At 42.5% G+C, this 21,961-nt stretch overlaps 1 protein-coding gene across 3 annotated transcripts in view; it reads right to left on the bottom strand.

Annotated features, from left to right (window-relative positions):
* ARHGAP10 (Rho GTPase activating protein 10) overlaps nucleotides 1-21,961 on the bottom strand; it is a 317,730-nt gene that overhangs the window by 10,941 nt on the left and 284,828 nt on the right. For all 3 annotated transcript variants that reach the window (XM_047717603.1, XM_047717602.1, XM_047717604.1), the window contains 2 exons: nucleotides 16,061-16,217; nucleotides 6-158 (listed from right to left, as the gene is read on the bottom strand). In XM_047717603.1, coding sequence (XP_047573559.1) covers nucleotides 6-158; nucleotides 16,061-16,217 — 310 coding nt within the window. The remainder of the gene's footprint in view (nucleotides 1-5; nucleotides 159-16,060; nucleotides 16,218-21,961) is intronic.

The raw sequence follows: 21,961 nt of genomic DNA, 5'->3' as shown, positions 1-21,961 counted from the left end.
CATACCTTTCCGGCGGCTTGTCCACGATGGCGGCAGGCAGAGAGAGGGGGGAAGGCGGGGGCTTGGGTGAAGGAGGTGTAACAGCTGGGCTGCAGCTCGGTGTGGTCGGGGACTGTGTGTTAAGCCACTGGACCATGGGCGATCGCATCTGGCAGGGGCTGCAGGTAGAAGTTCGAAGGACAGGATTAATAGTATAAAAGCCACAGAACACCAAATACGTGACACCCCATTCCCAAATGGCTAAGACGATAGCTTCCTTATCTCCCCCAGTGACCAGAACAGGACTGAATTCTCACTAGGTCTGTAGCCCCAAGAACCACAGTCCAAAGGAGAGATGCCTTGTACTTCTCCAGGAATGTGGACAAGGTCAAGTTTTGTCCAACCTAGCACCATATCAGTTCACTAATTAGGACACTAGAATCCAACTGCCATGACCGTTACTTGGACTTTGAGGTGCTCATGTTCTCTGCTTATAAAGAAAGTGTCAGAATCTACAGTCCAACTTACGACCTTTCACTCCAAAAACTTAACCCATGGCCTTTCAATGTTTAAAGCCCTTTCCTCTGTCACATACACAGGGCAACTCAGACAAAACTGCAGCTAGGAATCAAGATTCCTCTAGAGTAGACCAAAGACAGCATTTACGAGAGAAACCCATGAGCAGAAAAAAAAAAAATCTTTAGGGACCTTAATGTTCCCTAATATTTGTAAATTAAAAAAAAAAAGAAAGAAAGAAAAAAGCTAATGTAAAAAGGTCAGGGAACAGACTCACGGAGGGGCCTCTGAACATGAAAAAGAATGCAATATATAGGTATGGATCTGAATTAAGTTATTCTTTAATTATCTCTAAACTGGAGGCTTGTGACTATGGCATATGAAGCTTACTTTAAAAGCACAGTGACGAAAGTTGCTCATTTCAATTACATTTTCAACACACATGCATTTCAGTGGCTGCTACACCCAGATGCTCTTCACCTCAAATTCACCCGCTTCAGCTAAAACCAGTTTCTGTGAGCAGCTCCCTTATCCTTCCACATTCCTGAGCATTACCTTTGCTTCTTTCCTCTGTAGCAGAGCTAACATCGAATTCTGTCCATTTTCACTTCCACTAGCTCTCATGCTGTTCTGTTCTCTACCTTCTCATCAGGTTGCTTCATGCCTGGGTCACCACTGTGGTCTCCTGGCTCAGCCCCCAGTCCAATTCTTCCAACTCAAGTAGCTCAACCAGCCAGCCTCAGCCACCTGAGACCCAGTCTGCCCCATCCGTCTCCCCAAGAATGAGTGCACTCCCCAATCTGCCCTCTGCCTGCTCTCCTGATGGTCCTGCACCCTGCCTCAGGTCTCTTCTCAGCTCTCAGGCTCTCCAACCCCTCTGCCAGCCCCAATCTGTCCCTTCCTCAGCTCAGTTCCAGGCCTGCCTCCCCGAATGCTTCTCCTTTGGTCTAAGTCACAGATCTCTGAAGGCCCAGCCCAGTAAGAAATGGGAGGGCAGCTTGGCAGGAGTTATTCTGTGATGGTTTCAGAGATTTCTCTTGCCTTTGGGGTAAAATCAGGTCTTTAACTCTTTCCGTAGACCTCACAGAGCCAGGCAGAGTGCTAGGCACGTGCAGTCTTCCACGAACACCTGCACAACCATTCTACAACTAAAATTGGATTTTACAAATCAAGTACGTGAAATATTGCATTCCTGACTTGATAGATACTTAGTACGGTAGCAGGTCTCCTATCCTTTGATCAGAAAAGGGGAGAGGGGCTCACATTTTTTAAAAAAATGTTATTTTTTGAACAATTTATTTATAATCCCCCCCATCCAGCCAATTCACGTGGAAGTCATAAAACCTATTTCATAACCAAGCAAAGAAATCTATAAATCTCAAATGGTCTGTATTGCCTTATCAGAAAATGAATCTTAAGTGGTGTCTTACTAATCAGGAAGGGAGAGGAAGGAGTGACTGAAGCTCTGACAGAGAATTTAAGGCTGCACTTAGCCAAACAATTGCCATTTCATCTCCCAGCAATTATTCAAGGTGCTGGGGGGGCGGTGGTGGCCGCAGATGAGATGTTTTACCACACCCCCTTCAACTCTTTCAGGTCATAAATAGCCTAGTGATTAAATGACGGCCATCCATCTGCAGAGAGGGAGGACAGCTACAGGATGAAGACAAAGTAACAATGGTGACTATACTTATAAGGCTCTTTAAAAACAAAGATCATAAATTTTATAGCTATTATCTACTTAATCCTCACTTTTTTTTTTTTAAGTGGTTTGCTTTTTTGTAAAGGAAAAGCACTCCTTTTGGAAAGTGAAAAAATTGTTGGTATGGCAGGTGTTCTAGGTCTAAGCCTATCCCTTAGCTCGGCCTTCTCCATCCTGTCCCAAAACAGGGATGCAGACTCAGCAATCCTTGTTCAGGGTCAAGTTCTCAACATTAGCTGTTTTTGTTTGTGTGCTGTGATCTTTTTGATGCCCTTCGATACATAGGTGTGCTAAGTGACCCAGCACTCACCAGTTCACCCACATAACTGAGACCTATCTCTGTATTCAGTTTCCTGGGTTCTCCCCACAGTATCTCAGAAGCCTGAGCCAGTCACTTCTCCTTTGGATTCCAGAATCCCACACGGCCACAAACTCTGTGAGGTGGAATATTCAAAAGAGGTAGCAAAACCCAAGACTGGAAACCGTGTCTATTGGGGGGAGGCATCAGAAGTCACATGGAGAATCAGAAAGAGGAGACCTATGTGGTAAAACAAAGTTTGGAAAACAAACAGAACAGCTGCTGGGTTGGATACAAGAAACTTTTCACAGGTTTCTCCACTGGGAAGGACTGAGGAAGGGGCAAGAAGTGGTTAAGTAAATAGAAAGTCCTAAAACGAGTTCTCACCTCAGCCAACAGAGGTCCGATAACGACATGTTTCATAGGTGTTTCCCACAAGCAAACTGCCCGAATTTTTTTTGAAGGCAAGAAATTGTAAGCATAAGCTTCTTTACATAAACTACTTCCTCCACAGAATTTGATGGGATCCTTTGTTTGTTTCAGGGTTGTTGTTTTTTATTTTTTAATTTTTGGAATGAAGTTCAGAATTTTTTTTAACTATAGTTGACACCCGAACAATGTGAGAATTAAGGGCACTGACCCCCACGCAGTCAAAAATCCACATTTAACTTCTGACTCCCCAAAAACTTAACCCTCGCCCAAATGCCTTCTGTTGACCTTTGGAAGCCTTACTGGTAAGAGTCAATTCACGTGTATTTTGTATGTTACATTTGCATTATGTACCGTATCCTTAAAATAAAGTAAGCTAGAGAAAAGGTGTTTTAAAGAAAATCATAATGAGGAGAAAGGACATTTACACTACTGTTCTGTACTGAAAAAATCCACATCAACATGGACCTGCACAGCTCAAACCTGAGTGTTCGAGGGTCAACTGTGTATTTAATGCTTCAAATATACTACTTCTGTTTTCCCAAAAAGCAGCAGAGGAAAATGTTGTTTTTGATATTTGCTTTCTATTCTTTGATTTAAAACACAGGGCATTTTGGAAATGGCAGCCCCCAGGAATGGTCTCACAGTTTTTCTCATCCTGAGCCCTCGGAGAGAATTAAGCCCTAAGGCATCCCGGTACATAAAATTAACACCTCTTCTATACATCTAGAATGGTTCCAGCTACCCACATGGTGGGAGACAATTCTTTTTTTTTTTTTTTTTAAAGATTTTATTTATTTATTTGACAGAGAGAGATCACAAGTAGGCAGAGAGGCAGGCAGAGAGAGAGAGAGGAGGAAGCAGGCTCCCCGCGGGGCAGAGAGCCCGATGCGGGGCTCGATCCCAGGACCCCAGGATCATGACCAGAGCCGAAGGCAGAGGCTTTAACCCACTGAGCCACCCAGGTGCCCCGGTGGGAGACAATTCTTGAAGGCTTCTGGTGTTGTGCGCTCCTACTGGGCAGAGAGGCACTGCCTGCCTTTGTCCTAGACTACCTTTCCAAGGATATCTGCAGAGCAAACAGCATGGGAAGATAGAGACTGGGTTTCCCCCTGGAGAAAAAAGCGGGCTTTACTGCCCGTCATAAAAGATGTGGGTTTCCTAAGCTCCAGCTTCCTCTCTTGTAACAGCTCGCATGCAGGTATCATGTGGCCCATGGGGCATTAGCCTGCGGGAAGTAGGAGTTAGGGAACTGTTACTCCACTACTGCTCCGTAGTAGGATCAGTCTTTTGACCAAGAGTCACGCATCTTCTGCCAGCATCCATGAAACCACACACACAAATTTGGTGACTTGTAAGCAGAATAAGATTTCAGACTTCAAAATTCTTGACATTAACATCTTTGGGAGAATTGAGAAAATACTAGGGCCATTTTCTTTTCTTTTTTGTTTTTTTTTGGGGGGGGTGCTGTGGTTCAGAGGAGAATTCTGGTTTAAAAAAAAAAAAAAGTCTTTGGGTTAAAAACCAAAAATGATGTGTACTCTAACAATAAAAAGCTTATTACCTGCTAAAACATAATGAAATATTTTGAGTGTCCTCTCCCACCACCTCCCAAATTTAAGCATCAAAAAACATTTATATCCTTCTTCCTGCTGCCCCTTTACAAATTTTTGATGAGTAGGACTGGCATGATCACAAACCACCAATTTTATTTAATGACAAGCTGCAACCAATTACAACAAAGTACCTAAGTACTACATATTTCCTGAAAGCCAACTTGTGGTTTGCAAAAATGGAGGCAAAAGTCGACTCTTCCTGAAAAGCTCAGAAACCACATTTACCAAAACAGAAATAAATTAAAGGGAAGTACTAATATCTGCTTGTTTGCGATCTTCCCAATTTCACACACTAAACTGAAAGAACCTTCTTCTGAATGGACCCCTCTCCATTTTTAGTGCAGAAGAGCCAGTACCAACCACCTTCCGTTGAGGGGAAGCGTTTCCTTCTCAAAGAAAAGGAACAAATGGCAACAAAATGGTCTCACTAAAGACACATAGAGATTTCATACAGCTACCTCAGAAACTCATTCTTGAAAACACTTACACTGAAAGCCTCTCTGGCGATTCCTAAGGCAACAGAGAAGACTCCTGTGCTCTGGGGGTGGGGATTGGGAACACATAAGCAGGGCATAGAACATGCATTTTTGAAAGCGCTGAGAGACTTCTATTAAAAAAATAAAAAATAAAAAAAAATGCACACTCTTGCTTTGGAGCATGTCTGTAGTTCAGGGAAAGGCCCTGTAGCTTTCATGGTAAGCAGGAATAAACCCTCAGACACATAAAATTATGACAGTAGCTGTGTATGTACATACTTTACAGTTTATATTTATAAAATGTAACATATCAGCAATATATGCTGCTTCTGATTCAAACTGTGACCCACTCTTTTCCAATACCAGACTCGACACTCCACGCATATTAAAAACTTTTTGGCAGCAGAAGAGCTCAAGCATTTCGGCAATGGGGGAGGGAGTTAGGGCCTTAACTGTTAATTCGACAACAGCTGCACCAGTCACTAGAGAACTTCTGCATCTAGTGAACATCTCTTGAATAACAGACGGGTCAGGCTTTGGGCAGTGCCGGTGACACAAGTGGCCGATTCTGGGCTCTTTGAGCAATAAGCATCATTTTAAATTTCAAAGGACACAGACCAGGGAGAATACATAGCAAGGAAAGAAATGATTGCTTATACGAAATGATTAAATCCTCCCCCCCAACCAAGATATTTGATTCTGATTATATGATGTCAGAACCACATCAGAAGTTTGCGTTGGAATGAAAGATTTTAAAACCTCATTTGCAAGGTCTCCGAGCAGAAACTACACATTAGTGAAATGATCTTTCATTCCAGCCTGGGAAACGTACAGCATAAGTCTAGAACAGCTGTCCTGGGCAAAAGTGTTTGAAAATGTTAATAAAGACAGAAGGAAATATTGTAGATCTGTATATTATGGGAAATCTCTGTTCAAATAAATGCCACAGTTCTTCCTTAAGTGCCAGAGAAGGAGAATTCCACCACCGGCACACTGTCGGTTTCAAATGAGCAAACTGAGGGGGGATGGCAGTGGCGTTAAGCAAACGCCTGTGACAAAGAGAGGCGCCATCATCCAGGGATGGACGAGGAGGCCTTCACTGCCCATAAGAAGACTTGGATGTGGACCCTGTTCACTCATCATTTACGGTCCGAGAACTACCTGTCAGGCCCCATGCTAGGCCCTGGGGACACCCAGGGGACTAGGACATCTGCTCTCCATGAGTGCCCAGTCAAGTGAGTAGAGAATGACAAGTTGGTAATCATAACACAGTGTGATGACTGCCATGTAGAGAGTTGCCCAGGGTCCTTTGGGAGAACAGAGGAGGAAGCATCCAACGATCACGTGGGCCCTGAGAAGGCTTTCTGGATGACACAGTGTCTGCCCTGAGCTGGTGCTGCCAGTGTCAATATCGTTGTCACCCCCTACAACCTGCTCCTGCGAGGCCCAGCCGCACGCTCCAGAACTGTGTCAGAAAGCCCACGCACGCCGACGCACTTCATGCCAGCTACGCTCCCATTTCACAGGACCTGAGAGAAGAGCATCTCAGAAAGCTCAAGAGGATTTACTCAAGGTCATGTGCATGCTAAAGCGCATTCTGACTAGTCTGTATGGAGCTCATAGCCTCGCGTCCTTCTGGGCGGCTGGAACAAAATACAAGGAGAGGAATGGAGAGGGATGGGAATCAGACCCACTTGTGGGGGGTGGGGGCAGGACTGTGTGGCTACAGAAGGGTTATAATCACGCAAATTACAAGTGCAGGAAAAGCCGCTCTTCCGAACAACAGTGACCTGGGTTCCCAAACCAGCTCTGGCTAATCTCCCTATGCTTTTTCTTTTTTTTCTTTTTTTTTTTTTTTGTAGGCAGAGAGGACACTTCTCACTAGCTAGAGGCCATGGCAAGCAGCAAGAGAATGACCTCGGAGCGCTCACTGGAGGCTGGAGCCCGGAGCCCCGCGGTGCTGTTAGCCTCGGGTGAGGGCCATCCATACCAACCTGGGTAAGAAAAAACTCCCTGGTCTCAGTTTCCTTAACAAAAACAAAAGGATTCACTAACAGGAGAAGTGGCTGTATGGCTTCAGTGGGGTGTTGGTGTGAGGAACCCTGCAGTGACAGGCGCTCACTGGCTCACAACACTTCATAAATGAAGCTCTGATTATAAGCCTTAGGGACTTGGGGGTCAAAGGTGACCTCTGCCTTCCAGGGTTACATCATCACAAGCAAGTCATTTTCTTTACCCAAAGACAACATCTAAACTCTATCAAAGAGGAAAAACTGGAGATATTCGGTGGATGTCATCATTAAAAAAAGGAAAAAAAAAAAAAAGTCACTGAATGCCGTGAATGCCATATGGTATCCTGGAATGGATCCTGGAAGAAAAGGGCATGAGTGGAAGAACTAGTGAAATCCAAATCAAGTCTATAGTTAACAGTATTGTACCAATGTGAATTTCTTATTTTTGATAAAACTGCCATGATTCTGTATAAGATGCTAACAACAGGGGAAGCTGGTTGATGGGTTTAGAAGAAGCCTTTGTAGTAGTGTCTTTGTAGCCTTTCTGTAAATCTACAACTATTTCAAATAAAAATTTTATTTTAAACAATAGATTGTAAAAAAAAAATAAGCCCCATATAACTCTTTATTCACTCAAACACTAAAGACCTTTTGAAATTAGGATCACACCACTTGAAGACATTCAAAAGCCACAAGGAAACCTTTTGCTTGGTTCAACGACAAGAAAAGATTCATAACGATTATGTTTAAAAATCACCTACACTGTCCACCTTAAGGCAATTAGCCTCACTTGTTGAAAGTGGGTTGTGAGAAAGGTGTTTTTTCCAAAAAGATTTGTTTTATTTATAGATGAGATCGAGGTCAGCAAACTGTCTGGAACGGACCAGACACTAAACACTTCAGTGTTTGCAGGCCATATGCCTGGTCTCCCAGCTCCTCCCCTCTGCCACCAGAGACAATGTCAATAACTGGGCCAGAGACAATGTCAATGACTGGGTGGCTGTGTGCCAATAAAACTTTATGTATACAAACAGGCAGAAGTGGGCCACAGTGTGCTGACCCCAGCACTAGAGGGACCAGATGAGAATCCAGTTCAGAATGGAGCATTGAGGGAGATGACAATGATGGCAAATTCCCCTGGGCCTGAGAAGCCCCTGCCCCCCAAGTCTGTCTACACTGGTTTTGTGGCATGGGGCCCCCACTATGTTCCAGAAGCCCATCTGCAAATGCCCAGGGCCCACCTGCAGCAGAAACGCTCCTCACCAGCTGCTCATGAGCACCACCCATGTATCAAATCAGCACATAAAAGCAGTAACTTGATCACCCTTGAGGAAAAAAGTCTTTTGCAGCAGGGGGGCAAGCAGGGAGAGGAAAAAGAGCCCCACAGGAAATCACTGGAACACAGCTAAGACACAACCTTTTCAAGCTGGACCCAGCTACTGTGAACACGCGGTCCTCCCCTCCTGCTGTGAGACGCTGAGGCTCCTGGGGGTTTCCCTCCTTAAGGAGAAAGGATGCCACCACCTAGTCATCCTACAGATTATGAAGTTCACTCCACAGCTTATCATTTTCTTGGGTTTCACTATAAAAGAATTGTCTTCAAATTATATCTCTGACCAATCTTTCACTCAAAGATTGTTCCCGGAGTCCCATTTTTCTTCCTTCCAGATGATCACTGGAATGAGGTAAGAGGGTTGCACTTTAGCTTGCTAGCTGAACAGAAAAGGAACTGAAGCTTCATTTCAGAAAATGATGGGGCACTAGAGGTCTCAGCATCGAGGTCTTGCGGGATAACTAACAGAAATGTTTCTACCAGCTCAATTCCTATGTGGAAAATAGCTGCCACCCGGTGTGAGGCCTGAACATAGAACACAAGGCCTACCAAGCACAGCTCACAAGGGGTACAGCATTACTTTGCTAAGAAAAAGCTCAGTTACTTACCAAGCTGATTTTATGAGTTACCTGTTCTAATAGGTAAGCTATCCATACTGCTCAGAATAATTTACAGATTAGTCTGGTGTCAGTGGGTACCCCATGCCTTGGTCATGCAATAACCAAAGGCCCTATTCTTACAGGGTTCTACAAAGGAGGTTCCTACACAGAGAGGCAAGAAGAGGATCCCCTAGCGGAGTCCTCCTAGACCAACCTCTCAGGCTTCCTGGTCCCCAGGACCAGAAAGGTTATTTCCCTGTACTATATGGTAAGGAGATTATGGAACTGATGAACAGGAAGGCAGGTCAACTTAAACTAAGAATATCAAATTTGGTTCTCAGAGGGAAGCAATCCAGACAGGCAGCCACCTGGCGCTCTCAAGGGGCAGTGAGTGGGTTTCATTAGATGTTATACCTTGAAACCTCACAATCTGGAAGGGCAGATGTGGCAATTCCCCTTTCACAGGCAATCTTGCTAAGCCCTGGTTTGTTTAGATAATTTACATAAGGCCTCCAAGGTTTTCAGAAGCAGAATGTGGATACAAAGCCAAGTCTGATTCTACACTCAACACTACACCAGTGTAAACGATCTTCCACTTTACAGAGGACTCAGGAGGTCCTTGCCTTCATTTTGATGTAAAGACCATGCCAACAAATGCAAGCACAGCGAATGATAAATCATAACAACAAAAACCAACGAAACATAAAATCATGAGAAGACATAATTGGTTCTTTGAGTTAAGAGGGAGAAAAGCTACGACAAAATTCCGACCCATGTCTTAATTTTAGAAAGTCAACTTTCCATTATGGGGCTTTAAAGTTACATGAACCATCAACATTCCGAACTGGAAATCAAACCTTCAAATTTTGGAACCTGCAGTTATAGTACAAGGGAAGATGTGAATTAAACCACATGCGAATCTAAGTATATAATACAAATACCAAAAATGCCCTCAGGATGGTATGGAAAGTCATGAGGACACTAAGCAGCCAGCTCTTCACAGAGCTGGAGAGAAGATTCAAGGAAATAGCCAGGACAGAAACTGTGCCCAAAACCCAGCACAGAAACAGACACATAGATCATAGATCAATGGAACAGAATAGAGAGCACAGAAATGGACTCTCAACTCTATGGTCAACTCATCTTCAATGAAGTAGGAAAGAATGTCCAATGGAAAAAAGACAGTCTCTTCAACAAATGGTGTTGGGAAAATACCCACATGCAGAAGAATGAAATTGTACCATTTCCTTACACAACACATAAAAATAGACTCAAAATGGATGAAAGACCTATATGTTAGACAGGAATCCATCAAAATCCTTGAGAACACAGGCAGCCACCTCTTCCACCTTGGCTGCAGCAACTTCTTCCTAGAAACATCGCCAAAGGCAAGGGAAGCAAGGGTAAAAATGAACTACTGGAACTTCATCAATTTAAAAGCTTTTGCACAGCAAAGGAAACAGTCAACAAAACAAAAAGATAATTGACAGAATGGGAGAAGATATTCATGAATGACATAACAGATAAAGGGCTAGTATCCAAAATCTATAAAGAACTTCTCAAACTCAACACCCAAAGAACAAATAATCCAATCAAGAAATGGGCAGAAGACACGAATAGGCATTTCTGCAAAGAAGACATCCAAATGGCCAACAGACACATGAAAAAGTGCTCAGCATCACTCAGCACCAGAAAAATACAAATCAAAACCACAGTGAGAACGACAGATTTTGGAGAGGATGCAGAGAAAGGGGAACCCTCCTACACTGTTGGTGGGAATGCAAGCTCATGTAGCTACTCTGGAAAACAGTATGGAGGTTCCTCAAAAAGTTGAGTGGCGCCTGGGTGGCTCAGTGGGTTAAGCCGCTGCCTTCGGCTCAGGTCATGATCTCAGGGTCCTGGGATCGAGCCCTGCATCGGGCTCTCTGCTCAGCAGGGAGCCTGCTTCCTCCTCTCTCTCTGCCTGCCTCTCTGCCTGCTTGTGATCTCTCTCTGTCAAATAAATAAATAAAATCTTTAAAAAAAAAAAAAAAAGTTGAAAATAGAGCTACCCTATGACCAAGCAATTGCACTACTGAGTATTTACCCTAAAGATACAATGTAGTGATCCAAAGGGGCACATGCACCCGAATGTTTATAGCAGCAATGTCCACAATAGCCAAACTATGGAAAGAGACCAGATGTCCACCAATAAATGAATGGATAAGGAATATGTGGTATACAGACACAGACACACACACACAGGAATATAACGCAGCCATCAAAAAACCCAAAATCTTGCCATATGCAATGACGTGGATGGAACTTTTAAGAGATAAATTTCCTATTTTCTTTTTAAACAATAAGCATAATAAGAGAGGGGGAAAATATAAGATACCAATTTCTAGGGTGAACTGACTGCCCCTGGCCAAGAAGGGTGAGGAGCAGTAAAATTGAGAGGAAGTCTCCCTGAAAGGGTGGAGAAGACGCAAAAAGGAAAGAAAATGAGATGAAGCGAAGAGGTGAAGACAGAGCTTCCATATGACTGCTATCTTCTAATTTCTAGATGTGTGCCAAATTTCACAGAAATTTGTTTAAAAATGTTAAAGATGATTAATTTTCTGAACTTCAGAAAACTCACTCATGGTTTGTTGTGGTATACTAAGCCACAAATCAAACTTGAAGGGCTCCCAGCAAAATGTGTTCATCAACTTTTCCTAAAAAGCAATCATGGAACCAACAGTTGAGTAATTTAAAATGCCAAGTAGTTGTTTATGGATAACCTCAAACTGCCCAATTTAAAGGAAGCAAGTTATTTCATTGATAAGCATACAACTGGTTACCAGTGAGCGTACACAGGGTCTACGGGGGCCTGCAGCACAAGACTGCAAATGAGAATGGAAGTCTACTGTCTAAAGACTGCAAGCAACTAGCATCAAGTCCGGGTAGGCACGAATGTTGCACAAAAATGTTGCTCTGGGCAGCAAACAGAGGTCAGGACTTGCTTAATATTCAGGATAAACTAAGCCAAGCTTCTCGTCAGATGGGACAGAAAGATCTACCGCCTTCTCGGCCCGCCAGAGCACAGGGTGAGTTGTACCTTGGGATACCAACATTCCCAACCACACAGACATATTCTATGATACTGCCATCTTGGAGGTGGGGATGGGCTGGCAAGAATGGGGTGGCCCTTTTCATTTGAAATCTATAGAGGAAGCAGATGGCAATGGCGGGTATTTCTTAAAAGAGATTTTTTTTTTCTTTTTCTTTCTTTTTTTGTGGCAGGGAACCTTAAAGGATTACTTGTCAAGAACCTGTTCCATCATTTACAATCGAAGAAAATCTGTTTAGAGAAAACCACTTTATTGGGAGGGAAAAAATGACTTCAGAACATCCAAAATACCTTGACCTATGATGTAATGTCCTCCAAGGAGATGTAATGTCCTCCAAGGAGACTGAGCTAGCAATTCTTCACTGGCAATGAAGTCACCCATCACCTTACTGAGTGTACAGGTAAGTAATAGCTCCTGATTGATTGACTGTAATGAATAATACCCACAAGTCATAAACGTCAGCAGAAACCCAAGAAATCCAATTCTGCTGTATTGTTTCCTACCTGTCAGAGGCTACAGCTGTATTTACACACTGCCTCTATCTGAATCTCGGCTGCTATAGGTTTTCCTCTGCAAATTTGCTTTCCAGTGGCTAGGGTCACGGCATTTCTGTGCGGCAGAGCTACTGGGGTCCTATGTGATCCACATAAATTTGTCCATGTTTCAGGACATGAGATAAAGCAAGTGTAAGTTTTGGAATGGAGAATCACTACCCTGGAGTAAAACCAGGCAGCCCAGGCACTGCCTCCTTTCTTAAAGACCTAGATAGAGATTTAATGACACCACAGCAATTTTGGTTTCATTAAAAGGAATCTTAATCAGTATTTACTCAGAGCCTACTCATATTCAATACTGTACAGCTTGCGTGCAGAGATCATGAATTAAAAAACACACAAACAAACAAAACACCACACAATGAAAACCACATTTACAGATGCGAAGGAAGCAAAGAAAAAAATGTTATAAAGAGAAAATGGTGAGATTAATTCCGTGAAATTCCTGGAGGAAGACTCATTCGTCTTTAAAAGAAAGAAGGCAGATGGACCAGACAAACCACAGTTGCTTAACAGACATTCAGTGATATACAGAAAGAAATGAGATTACCAAGAGGGAGGTATTTTTATAAATACCTAATATTTTATTTCCCATTCTAAGAACTATGTCAAGATCACGAAAAATTCATAGTTATAAAACCGAATTTGTATCATCAGTAATTTTATAACCTATCTTAGAGTGAGAAAAAGACAGTGTTATGGACTGAATGTTTGCGTCCCTCCCAAATGTATATGTTGAAACTCTACACCCTTCTGTGTGATGCTGTTAGGAAGTGGGGTCTTTGGAAAGTAATTAGGATTCAGTGAGGTCATGACAATAGAGTCCTCATGAATGGAATTAGGTGTCTTTAGGAGAATGACAAGGCAGCACTCTGTAAATCAGAAGCAGCCTCTCACCAGAACACAGCATGAGGACATCCTAATCCTGGAAATCTAACCTCCAGAACTGTGAGAAATAAATTTCTGTCATTTATACGCCACTCAAAGTTTTTTTGTTATCACGGCCTGAAAGGACTAAAATACAGAGATAGGCAGACAGGCACACAGACACTTTGATATGAATATACAGATATACATACGCATACACCACTTAAATATCGACTAACACTAAAAGGTAAACATTACCTAATACTAGAAGGCAATATTTTCCCCATGTCCAGCATCGGGTATAGACAGAAAGATATTGAGAATCTTCCTAAAGACTACAGCACTAGAGAAAGCTTCCTGAAAGTGGAAACTAAATTAGACCCTAAAGATAGGTCAGATTGCCATGAGTAAAGAAAGGGGGAAATATTTCAGGCACAGCAAATCAAAGTATGGGGGAACCAGCAGGGGAACTTCAAGACAGCAAACACACCATCCCAGAAGAGGTGGGGAGAAGAGGAGGCAAGAAGAGATATCACTCATCCTAATGACATTCCTCCTCAGGGAAGCTGTTTACAATCCACACATGCCTGGATCCAAGGGGACAAAAGGGGCAGTTGTCGGTATCACCTGGCATTCCGTTAGAAATGCATACTTGGAGGCAGCCCCTCAAGCCTCAGGGTCACTCTGGGGGCAGGGGGCCAGCAGTGGGGGCTTTACAAGGCCTCCAGGTGATCTTGGTGAGTGCTCAAGCTTGGGACACACTCCTGACTTCATGATAAATCTGGATTGAAAAATGCTTACAAGTAAACCCTTCAAAAGATACACAAGAAACACTCTATATAATTAAGAGAAATATCCATGCATTTTATCCATTACATGGGGGGAAAAAACCCCAATTCTTAAAGTAGGAGAAAGTCTACATTATAACACAAATCTCCTTTCCAGATTCACTTCAACTACTTATTCTCTCCTCTCCCTTTTTGGCCTCTCAGTGTTGGAGTGCTTTCCATGACATTTTAAAATCTGTATGAATAGGAAGCTGGGGAATTCACTCCTCGTTTGATTTATGACCCAAAATATCAAGCCCTTCATGTTTCAGGCATGAACGTGCTACGAATTGAGCATTGGCTATATCATGGTTCATAATGTCACTTTCCTACAGAACCACTCTGGAAGAGGCAGGACTAACTGAACTAGCTCCCCACTGTGATACACGCTTACTGAAAGAAGTAATTAGAAATCTGTTTTTTGCTTTAACACACACACAGGCACCCACACACATCCATGCAAATTCTACGCCCAGAGTGCCCAGGATTAGATTCTTAGTTCCTATGTAACCACGGTCACTGGTGCTTGGAGTACTAAAGTGAAAAGAGAATTTTTAATCTAGAAAAAGAATAATAAAAATGACAAGCATGTTTGAGTAATATGCAATTTAAGTCCATAATACACAGTCTCTGGCATATAAATATACATATATTACAATCTTGGGGAAAAAGAGCTCATCTGGAGAATGTTTCCATATTTTGAGTTTCACTTGCAGTTTCAGTTAGATTTTCAGTCTTTAGGTCACCCCCAAATTTTAGCATACCAAAATTCTCCCAGCCTCTTTTAATACTTAATTAAGTTCATAATGATTTCATGTGAATCCAGCAGTAACTATAAAAAGCCAAGTAATGGGAGGGATGCTTTCCAATTCCATTTAAAGTCCCAAGAATGCCCAGTTAGGGTTGGATGACATCATTATCTAGGACTTATTTTAGGCAACTTTGATTAAAAAAAAAATTTTATTTTTAACTTTGAAGACAAGACACCCAGATATTCTCAGGCTAAATTATAAATCTATTTTTGGATGTAATTTGATTGACTAATCAAATAAGGGCATGTAATTATTAGTAGGGTTCCTTTGTTGTTGTTGTTCTCTGAGCATTTGTTTGAAATTTGATTCTCTTTGGATGTCCCAAACCACCACCAATCTGCATTTATTTCACAGCTTGGTTAGTGCAGAAAGACAAACATGTAGTCAGATCATGTCCATGATATTGTTTGTATTAGTATTATTTGTCCTGATATACCCGAGCTAATCTGCACATCCAAACTGAGATAAAATAAGGTATTTCATCCATCAGTTGTCAAGTATGCAGGATATTATGGAGAAGATAGAGAACACTAGCACAAAGCTCTTGAAAACTCAAACAACTAAAATATCATCCTACAGAGTTTCAAGAGTCTACATATGGATCACAATGCATGCATTCTCCTATGTCTAAAAGTTTGCATTACTAGTGAGAAAACATCCTGAGTGTCTGAGTAGAAAAATAACAAATTTCCTTCATGCAACCCAAAACTGCCACAAATTAAACTCAAAACAGATTTGAAAGAGCACCCATCCACTTTTCCACATTGGGAATACAGAGATGCTTTCAAGGAAGAACTTCCTTATGAATGATCTTTCCTTAAGCGTCCCACTGACCAGAGAGCAGAGATCCTCAGACCTAACACTTTAGTACCCACTTGCCATGTGAACATCAAAATGAAGGTCACAACCCTCCTTTCCTCAGCACCAAAGAGCAGCACAGTTACTTACACAGGGGATGCCCAGTCCCCGAAGCTGCTCCCATCTGCGAGGTGGTTTTTGTCTGGTCCAAGAGGCCCAGGGACAGCTGCAGTTGTGGGAGATGGAGAGGAAAGTGAATCTAGATTCCCGGTTGTGGTGTCTGCCTTAGGAAGGTTAGCACTGTCACCTAAGAAAGAAAAAAAATAGCATAAACTTCCAAACACGTACTCAAAAGGGAAAAAACAACTCCACTAATAATTAAATGGCATCATTTGATTACTCAAATCAAATTAAATACAAGATTACACTTATAATTCACCCTGAGATTTTCTGGGTGTCCTCTCTTTAAAGTTTTTGTTTTTTGTTTTTAACCAAAGATGCTTAAACTAAATCACAGATTATACACAGTGAGGGGTGTTTTCCCCATAAGAAAACACAATGATCAAAATCAGATCCAATGGAAGATGAGAGCTTTAATGGTGGCCACAATGATTTCCTAATCTCTAAGGAGCACAGTTATAAATCAGTGATAACTCCAAGAACAATTCAGAGCAGTACACCAACCCCAACGGCCAATCTCTCCCTTTCTAGTCACCTGATGCTTCTTTAAGACATTGCCAGTCACCACTTAGTGCATAATAAATTCAGCAACTCTAAAGGGATCTTGTCTTCTGAGCTGGTATCTTGGATTACAATTTAATAGTCCAATTTATTAAAATCCCGGACACAGGGAAACTTCCATTTCCCTGTGAACATTAGGGAAGATGTTATAGAAGAATCAGGCCCCTGCGGTGACTGCAGGGAGGACTTTAAACCAAAACTAAAAAGCATTTTTTAAATGGGTGACATGATTTATTCATTCACAGAGGACCATTTTATGGAACGCATTTAGTATCGTCTGTACATATTACAGGCTGGGGTGAAGAAATGGAGAAGATGGAAAAGAGAGTTCACAAAAGCAGCTGTTTTCCTCAACTGGTCTCTATCTTCCTGGTACTCCCACCTACCATAAAGTCCTGGAACAGCACCTATCAGAGCTGGGGCCATCTGGCCACATTCACATTCGCAGTCCCCATTAAAATATTAACTGCCTCAGGGGGCCTTGCAGAAGTAGCAATATTCTATCAAAAGGCACCAATTTGACCTTGCTTTCATAGATGAGAGGTCACAACAGTAGATCCAGAATCTGCCACGGAAGCAGACCTGGAGGACCATACCCCAGCCAAACAGCTTCTAGACAACCAAACCTTCATTTTTCCTTAGTCCTTTAGTCCCAGGTCCTAGAAAGAGAGTATGCATGAACGCCAGGAATAGCAAGGAACTTGCTCCCAGAAAACCATCTCGGATGGATTTCAGTTCTACTAATAATGAAGCACAAGAGAAATTCTGGGCTCTGATTAAGCTAGATCCCAAGATGCTAACCTTGAAAATTGATTGTACTAGACAGTTCTTATTTAACTCTGACCCAGCTTACAACTCAGGCTATGAGAAAGAATCTTAGAAATGGAGATCTAGAAAAGTTGGATTCAGGACAGTAGGAGTTACAGATGGTGGTGATGGTTGGAAAAAGGAATTCTTTATGGGGATAGTTAGGAAGAACTACCATGATGACTGTGGGCAGAGGATTCTGGCAAGCAAGCATTTTCTGAGCTTTTTCTTTCCTTAAGTGTGTTGCTGTTGGGGAAAGGTGAGAGAGAAGCTGCAACAAGAGATGAACGCAACCTCTGTGGGCAGGTCTTCTCGGTGGCCTCAGTGTCCCCGTAAAGCCTTGCTCAGTGCCCATTTGCAAATATGCAGTCTACAGTATTGCATGATTCCTCTTTCGGTGAAGTCACTTTTTCCACAGCCCTTCACCGCAATAGTGTTTAGCTAATTGGAGTAACTCAGCCCCAAATACATGGGGCACCTTTCAGGAAAATAAACCATAACCCACTGATAGGCCACTATGATTTCCCTCTGCTTTATCTTCATTCTGGGCTACAGTCCACTCTGAAACGAAAGCTACTTCTCCTCCTGTGTCCGGAGAGTCCACATGCATCCAGTTCTGTTCCGTGAATATGCCCAAGAATGAGGGCTGGAGCTCCAGCCCCCCTGGGAGCTCCTGAACACGGACGTATGCGATCACTGCCAAATCGGGGCTTGGCTAGAAGTAGCAAAATACGGTCAGCTCCGAAGCAGAACAGGATCACCTCAACAGTGAGTCAGACGCAGGCAGCTTCCTGGCTTCAGCAGGCTGGATCCTGGCCCTCTGCTCTCTGGGCCTCATGCCCTGTCTCTAGGGCAGGGCATGACATAGCAAAAACAGCAAATGAGAGTCTGGGGCCAGATATTTCCTGACTCATTCCTACAAGGAGAAGCCTTTCAATGAGAAGCAACTTCAGGGAAGTGGAAAGCAAGGGTCTAATGTTACTTCCAAAAGATGCCTGAGATGTTTTGACAACCGGATACACTAGCTCATCCACAAGGCCCCAAATCCTTTTCCCCAGCAGACTGACAAAGCACAAACGGTCATTCAACATATTAAATCACATTCTATTATGAGAATTTCTCTCTCCTATCCAGCCAAACAGGAGCGATCTGAAACCTTCCAGTGAAAAGAATATTGGTAGAAGGGAATATGTTTACACAAACTGATCAAATGAAGAGATACCTCTCCCTACTTTTTGGGCAGACAGATTTCCTTTCTCCTTCACTGTTCCGGACTGAGCTTATCTACTTGAGAATCACTGAATTCGAGGAAACGGGCACAGAACACCCCAGGCACATAAACATTAAATATTTATAACCATTTCTGAAACTTTACTTCCCCCAAATCAAACTAGGGCTTTTTAACTAGTATGAAAATAATAAAACTTTTCCCAAAAAACCTCCATATCCAAATGATTTCTGGGTTAAAGATTTTAAAGTCTACGAAACTGATTTGTACTTGAGAATTAAAGTCGGATACTCTCATTGTTTCTCACCTTCCATTTCTTTCGAGTGTCACACAACCTCTTCCTGTAGGTGCTACCCTTTAACAGGCACCTACAGACAGACAAATCTCCTGTGAGTAACAAGGTTGTTTCGGTAAGTGAGCAGAAATGGTGCTGAAGGACTTTCATTATGAACAGACTCCCAGAGAAGAAACTCACTAGAAATAGAACTACCTCCACCCAGAAGAGAAAATGACTTCTTCACAGCATCCAGCTCCATTCCCACCTTCTCCACAAAGCACCTGCCAGCTGCCTGTTCTGCCCCTTCTCTCCTTTCTCACAATGAGAGGCAGCAAGCAAGTTTGCATTCGCTATCATCTAACGGTTTCATGACCTGGTTTTAATTCCCCATTTCCATTATACATTTTTTGAGGGTGGAGACCACGCCTCAGTCTTGGTAATCCTTAAAGGACACAATGCAAGACCAAACAAACCAGGAACCTTCAGGAAATACCATGGACTCACTGCCACATATTATGAATATGGAAAGCCAGTGCCTCTAGGAACTGAGGAGGAGGAGAAAAAAAAACTATAACCCTCAAAGTATTGTTACAGAATCTGCACAGTTTCTGATTAACATCCTCTCCCGTTTCAAACCACAAATACCTCTCACCTTCTTTATCAATCAGCAAATGTTTACTAAGCCTCTACCAAACGTATGAGAGCCATGTGGCTGTGGAGTTATAAGGGTGAAGAATCGGTCCCTAACTCAGAAGTGCTCACAGTACAGTACCAAGGACAGTAAGGTAAAGTCAAGCAGTAGAAGGTAGCGTCAGTCATACTATGATTGTATCAAGCAGCTTTGAGATCCAGAGAAAGAAGTTTCCAAACCTGCCAGTGGTGGAGGGAGAAAGACATAGGAGTCAGGTAACAGGAAAAGGAAGAAATTATTACCAAACTTGCAAGGGAAGAACCCCTGATACAGCAATATCATGGCTGAAAGCATAGAAACAAGAGAGAATGTGGCAGTTTCCAGAGCCTTGGACAGTTGGATTTGGCTGGAGAATAAGGTCAAAGGTGGAGAGTAAGGGTACAAAGTGCAATGATATATAAACATTAAAGTGCCTGACTTGGTTCCATAAGCATTTGGAAGTTAGTGTGGGGGGTGAAGCACTCAAGTGGCAAGATCCAGAGAATGCATTCAAGAGATGTTCAGTAGTACAGACGCTAGATGTTCAGTAGTATAGACACTAGGACTTTGTGCATAAAGGTGAAGGGCGAGAGAGGAACCTAAGATGACCCTCAAGTTCTTGGCTTAGGCAACAAGGCAAATGTAACTATTAACGGAAATAGGGAATAAAAAGCAAAGAACAAATTGCGTGTGGGAGATAATAAGACCAGCTGTAGACATCTTGGGCCACGGGTGTCAATAAAATATCCAGGTGAAAATACCCAGAGGAGAGCTGGTTATACAATCCCTGAACTCAGGAAAGAGGTTGGGGACAGTTGTTTTGAGTTGAGTGTCAGGTAGGTAGAACTGAAGTCACAGCACTAGATGGACACAAAGGAAATGATGTGGAAATGTAAGAGAACCCTGGAGAAGCCTCAGAGGTAAGGACGAAGCTTCTCCTTAAAGCAAGAGTATTGGTAGTGGTGGTGGTGCTTGCTGCTATGCTTAGTATGATAAATACAAAGAAGAAGTGTGATTCTGCAAATATTTAGGATTCTCTCACAGGCATACATTTTCATAAACCTTGGGCAAAAAAGCATGCAAGAGGACATGGCTTTTGTGATGGCTACTACATATCATTATTGGGTCTGACTTTTTTTAATGACTCTGAGGACATGAGCAGTGTTTTATTTTCATCATAGACTGAAACTTCAAAGACTGGCAGAAAATCAGAGCAAGAAGACAAAACAAGAACTTCATAGTTCTACCATATCTAATAATGCAAAGGACGTCCTATCTCTTTAATTTTAATAGACAGATAGACTTTTACTCTAGTAGATGAACTTTCTTGTTCTGATGATGACAAATGATTCTCCCTATTCATCTCTGGTCATTTCATGTAAGAAGTGCTTCTGGATCGGAGGGAATAAGGCTTTGAGGTTTCCCTTCCATTTCATGCATTTCCTTCTCGTCTTCCTCACAAATGTATTTCCTAACTGTTAAGGAGTCAGGGAAGAAAAGGGAAGTGGAACAGAAGAAAAGGAAAGAAAAATGTACAGAAAGAAAGGATCCAGCATACTAACTGAACTTCATTCTAATGAGACCACTGCTGCTGCTCCACTGACACACACATATGCCCCCTGTCAGGTCAGGAAAATCGTAGGTACTTCTAAATATCAAACAGTTCATCACTAGGGTCAAAGAAGCATTTGCTGAGAGCAAAGTAACTACACTTAAAACACCACAGTAACACTTACATAATAAAGGCTTCAGGAAATTGCCACTCAAGAGGGCAATGAAATTTTAAGTGGAAACCCACCCTACCCTCCCACATACGCTGCCACCACCATCACCACCAAAATGATAAAATAATATTTAAAAAATATATAAATAAAAAGATATAACTGCACTCTAATTTTTGTTAAACTTATCTGTGAAACAAAGGGAACACAGTTTCAGAGGTCAGTGGGGGCATAAACTGAAGGACTACTGGCTCCAGGACCTGTGGAAATCAGCAGAACCAGACAGACATTTAAAAATCCTGAGGTGTCCCAAGTACAACACACCTATAATCCACCTTCATGGGGCAGGTGGCTAGAGCTAGGCTCTCCATGTGGAACTGGGGGCTGGGAGAACTCTCCACACTAAATGGAGGCCCGAAATCTATGACTGAGTTCCCCACTTGCCTGGGAAACTAGGTTTGACATGCCTAACCCTCCCACCCCACAGGATGTGATTTATTAGCAGGAATAATAAGACCTAGCTCTCAACCAAAGCACTTTGGTTGAGGCAAGAGCCAGAGAGGGAGTAGAAAACAGAAGGAGAAAGAAGGAGATTCCAACTCAACAC

The sequence above is a fragment of the Lutra lutra genome, chromosome 2 (genome assembly GCF_902655055.1).
Source record: "Lutra lutra chromosome 2, mLutLut1.2, whole genome shotgun sequence".
NCBI classification, from domain to species: Eukaryota; Metazoa; Chordata; class Mammalia; order Carnivora; family Mustelidae; genus Lutra; species Lutra lutra.
The sequence above is the reverse complement of the archived record's forward strand: the minus strand, read 5'-3'. Positions and strand labels throughout refer to the sequence as shown.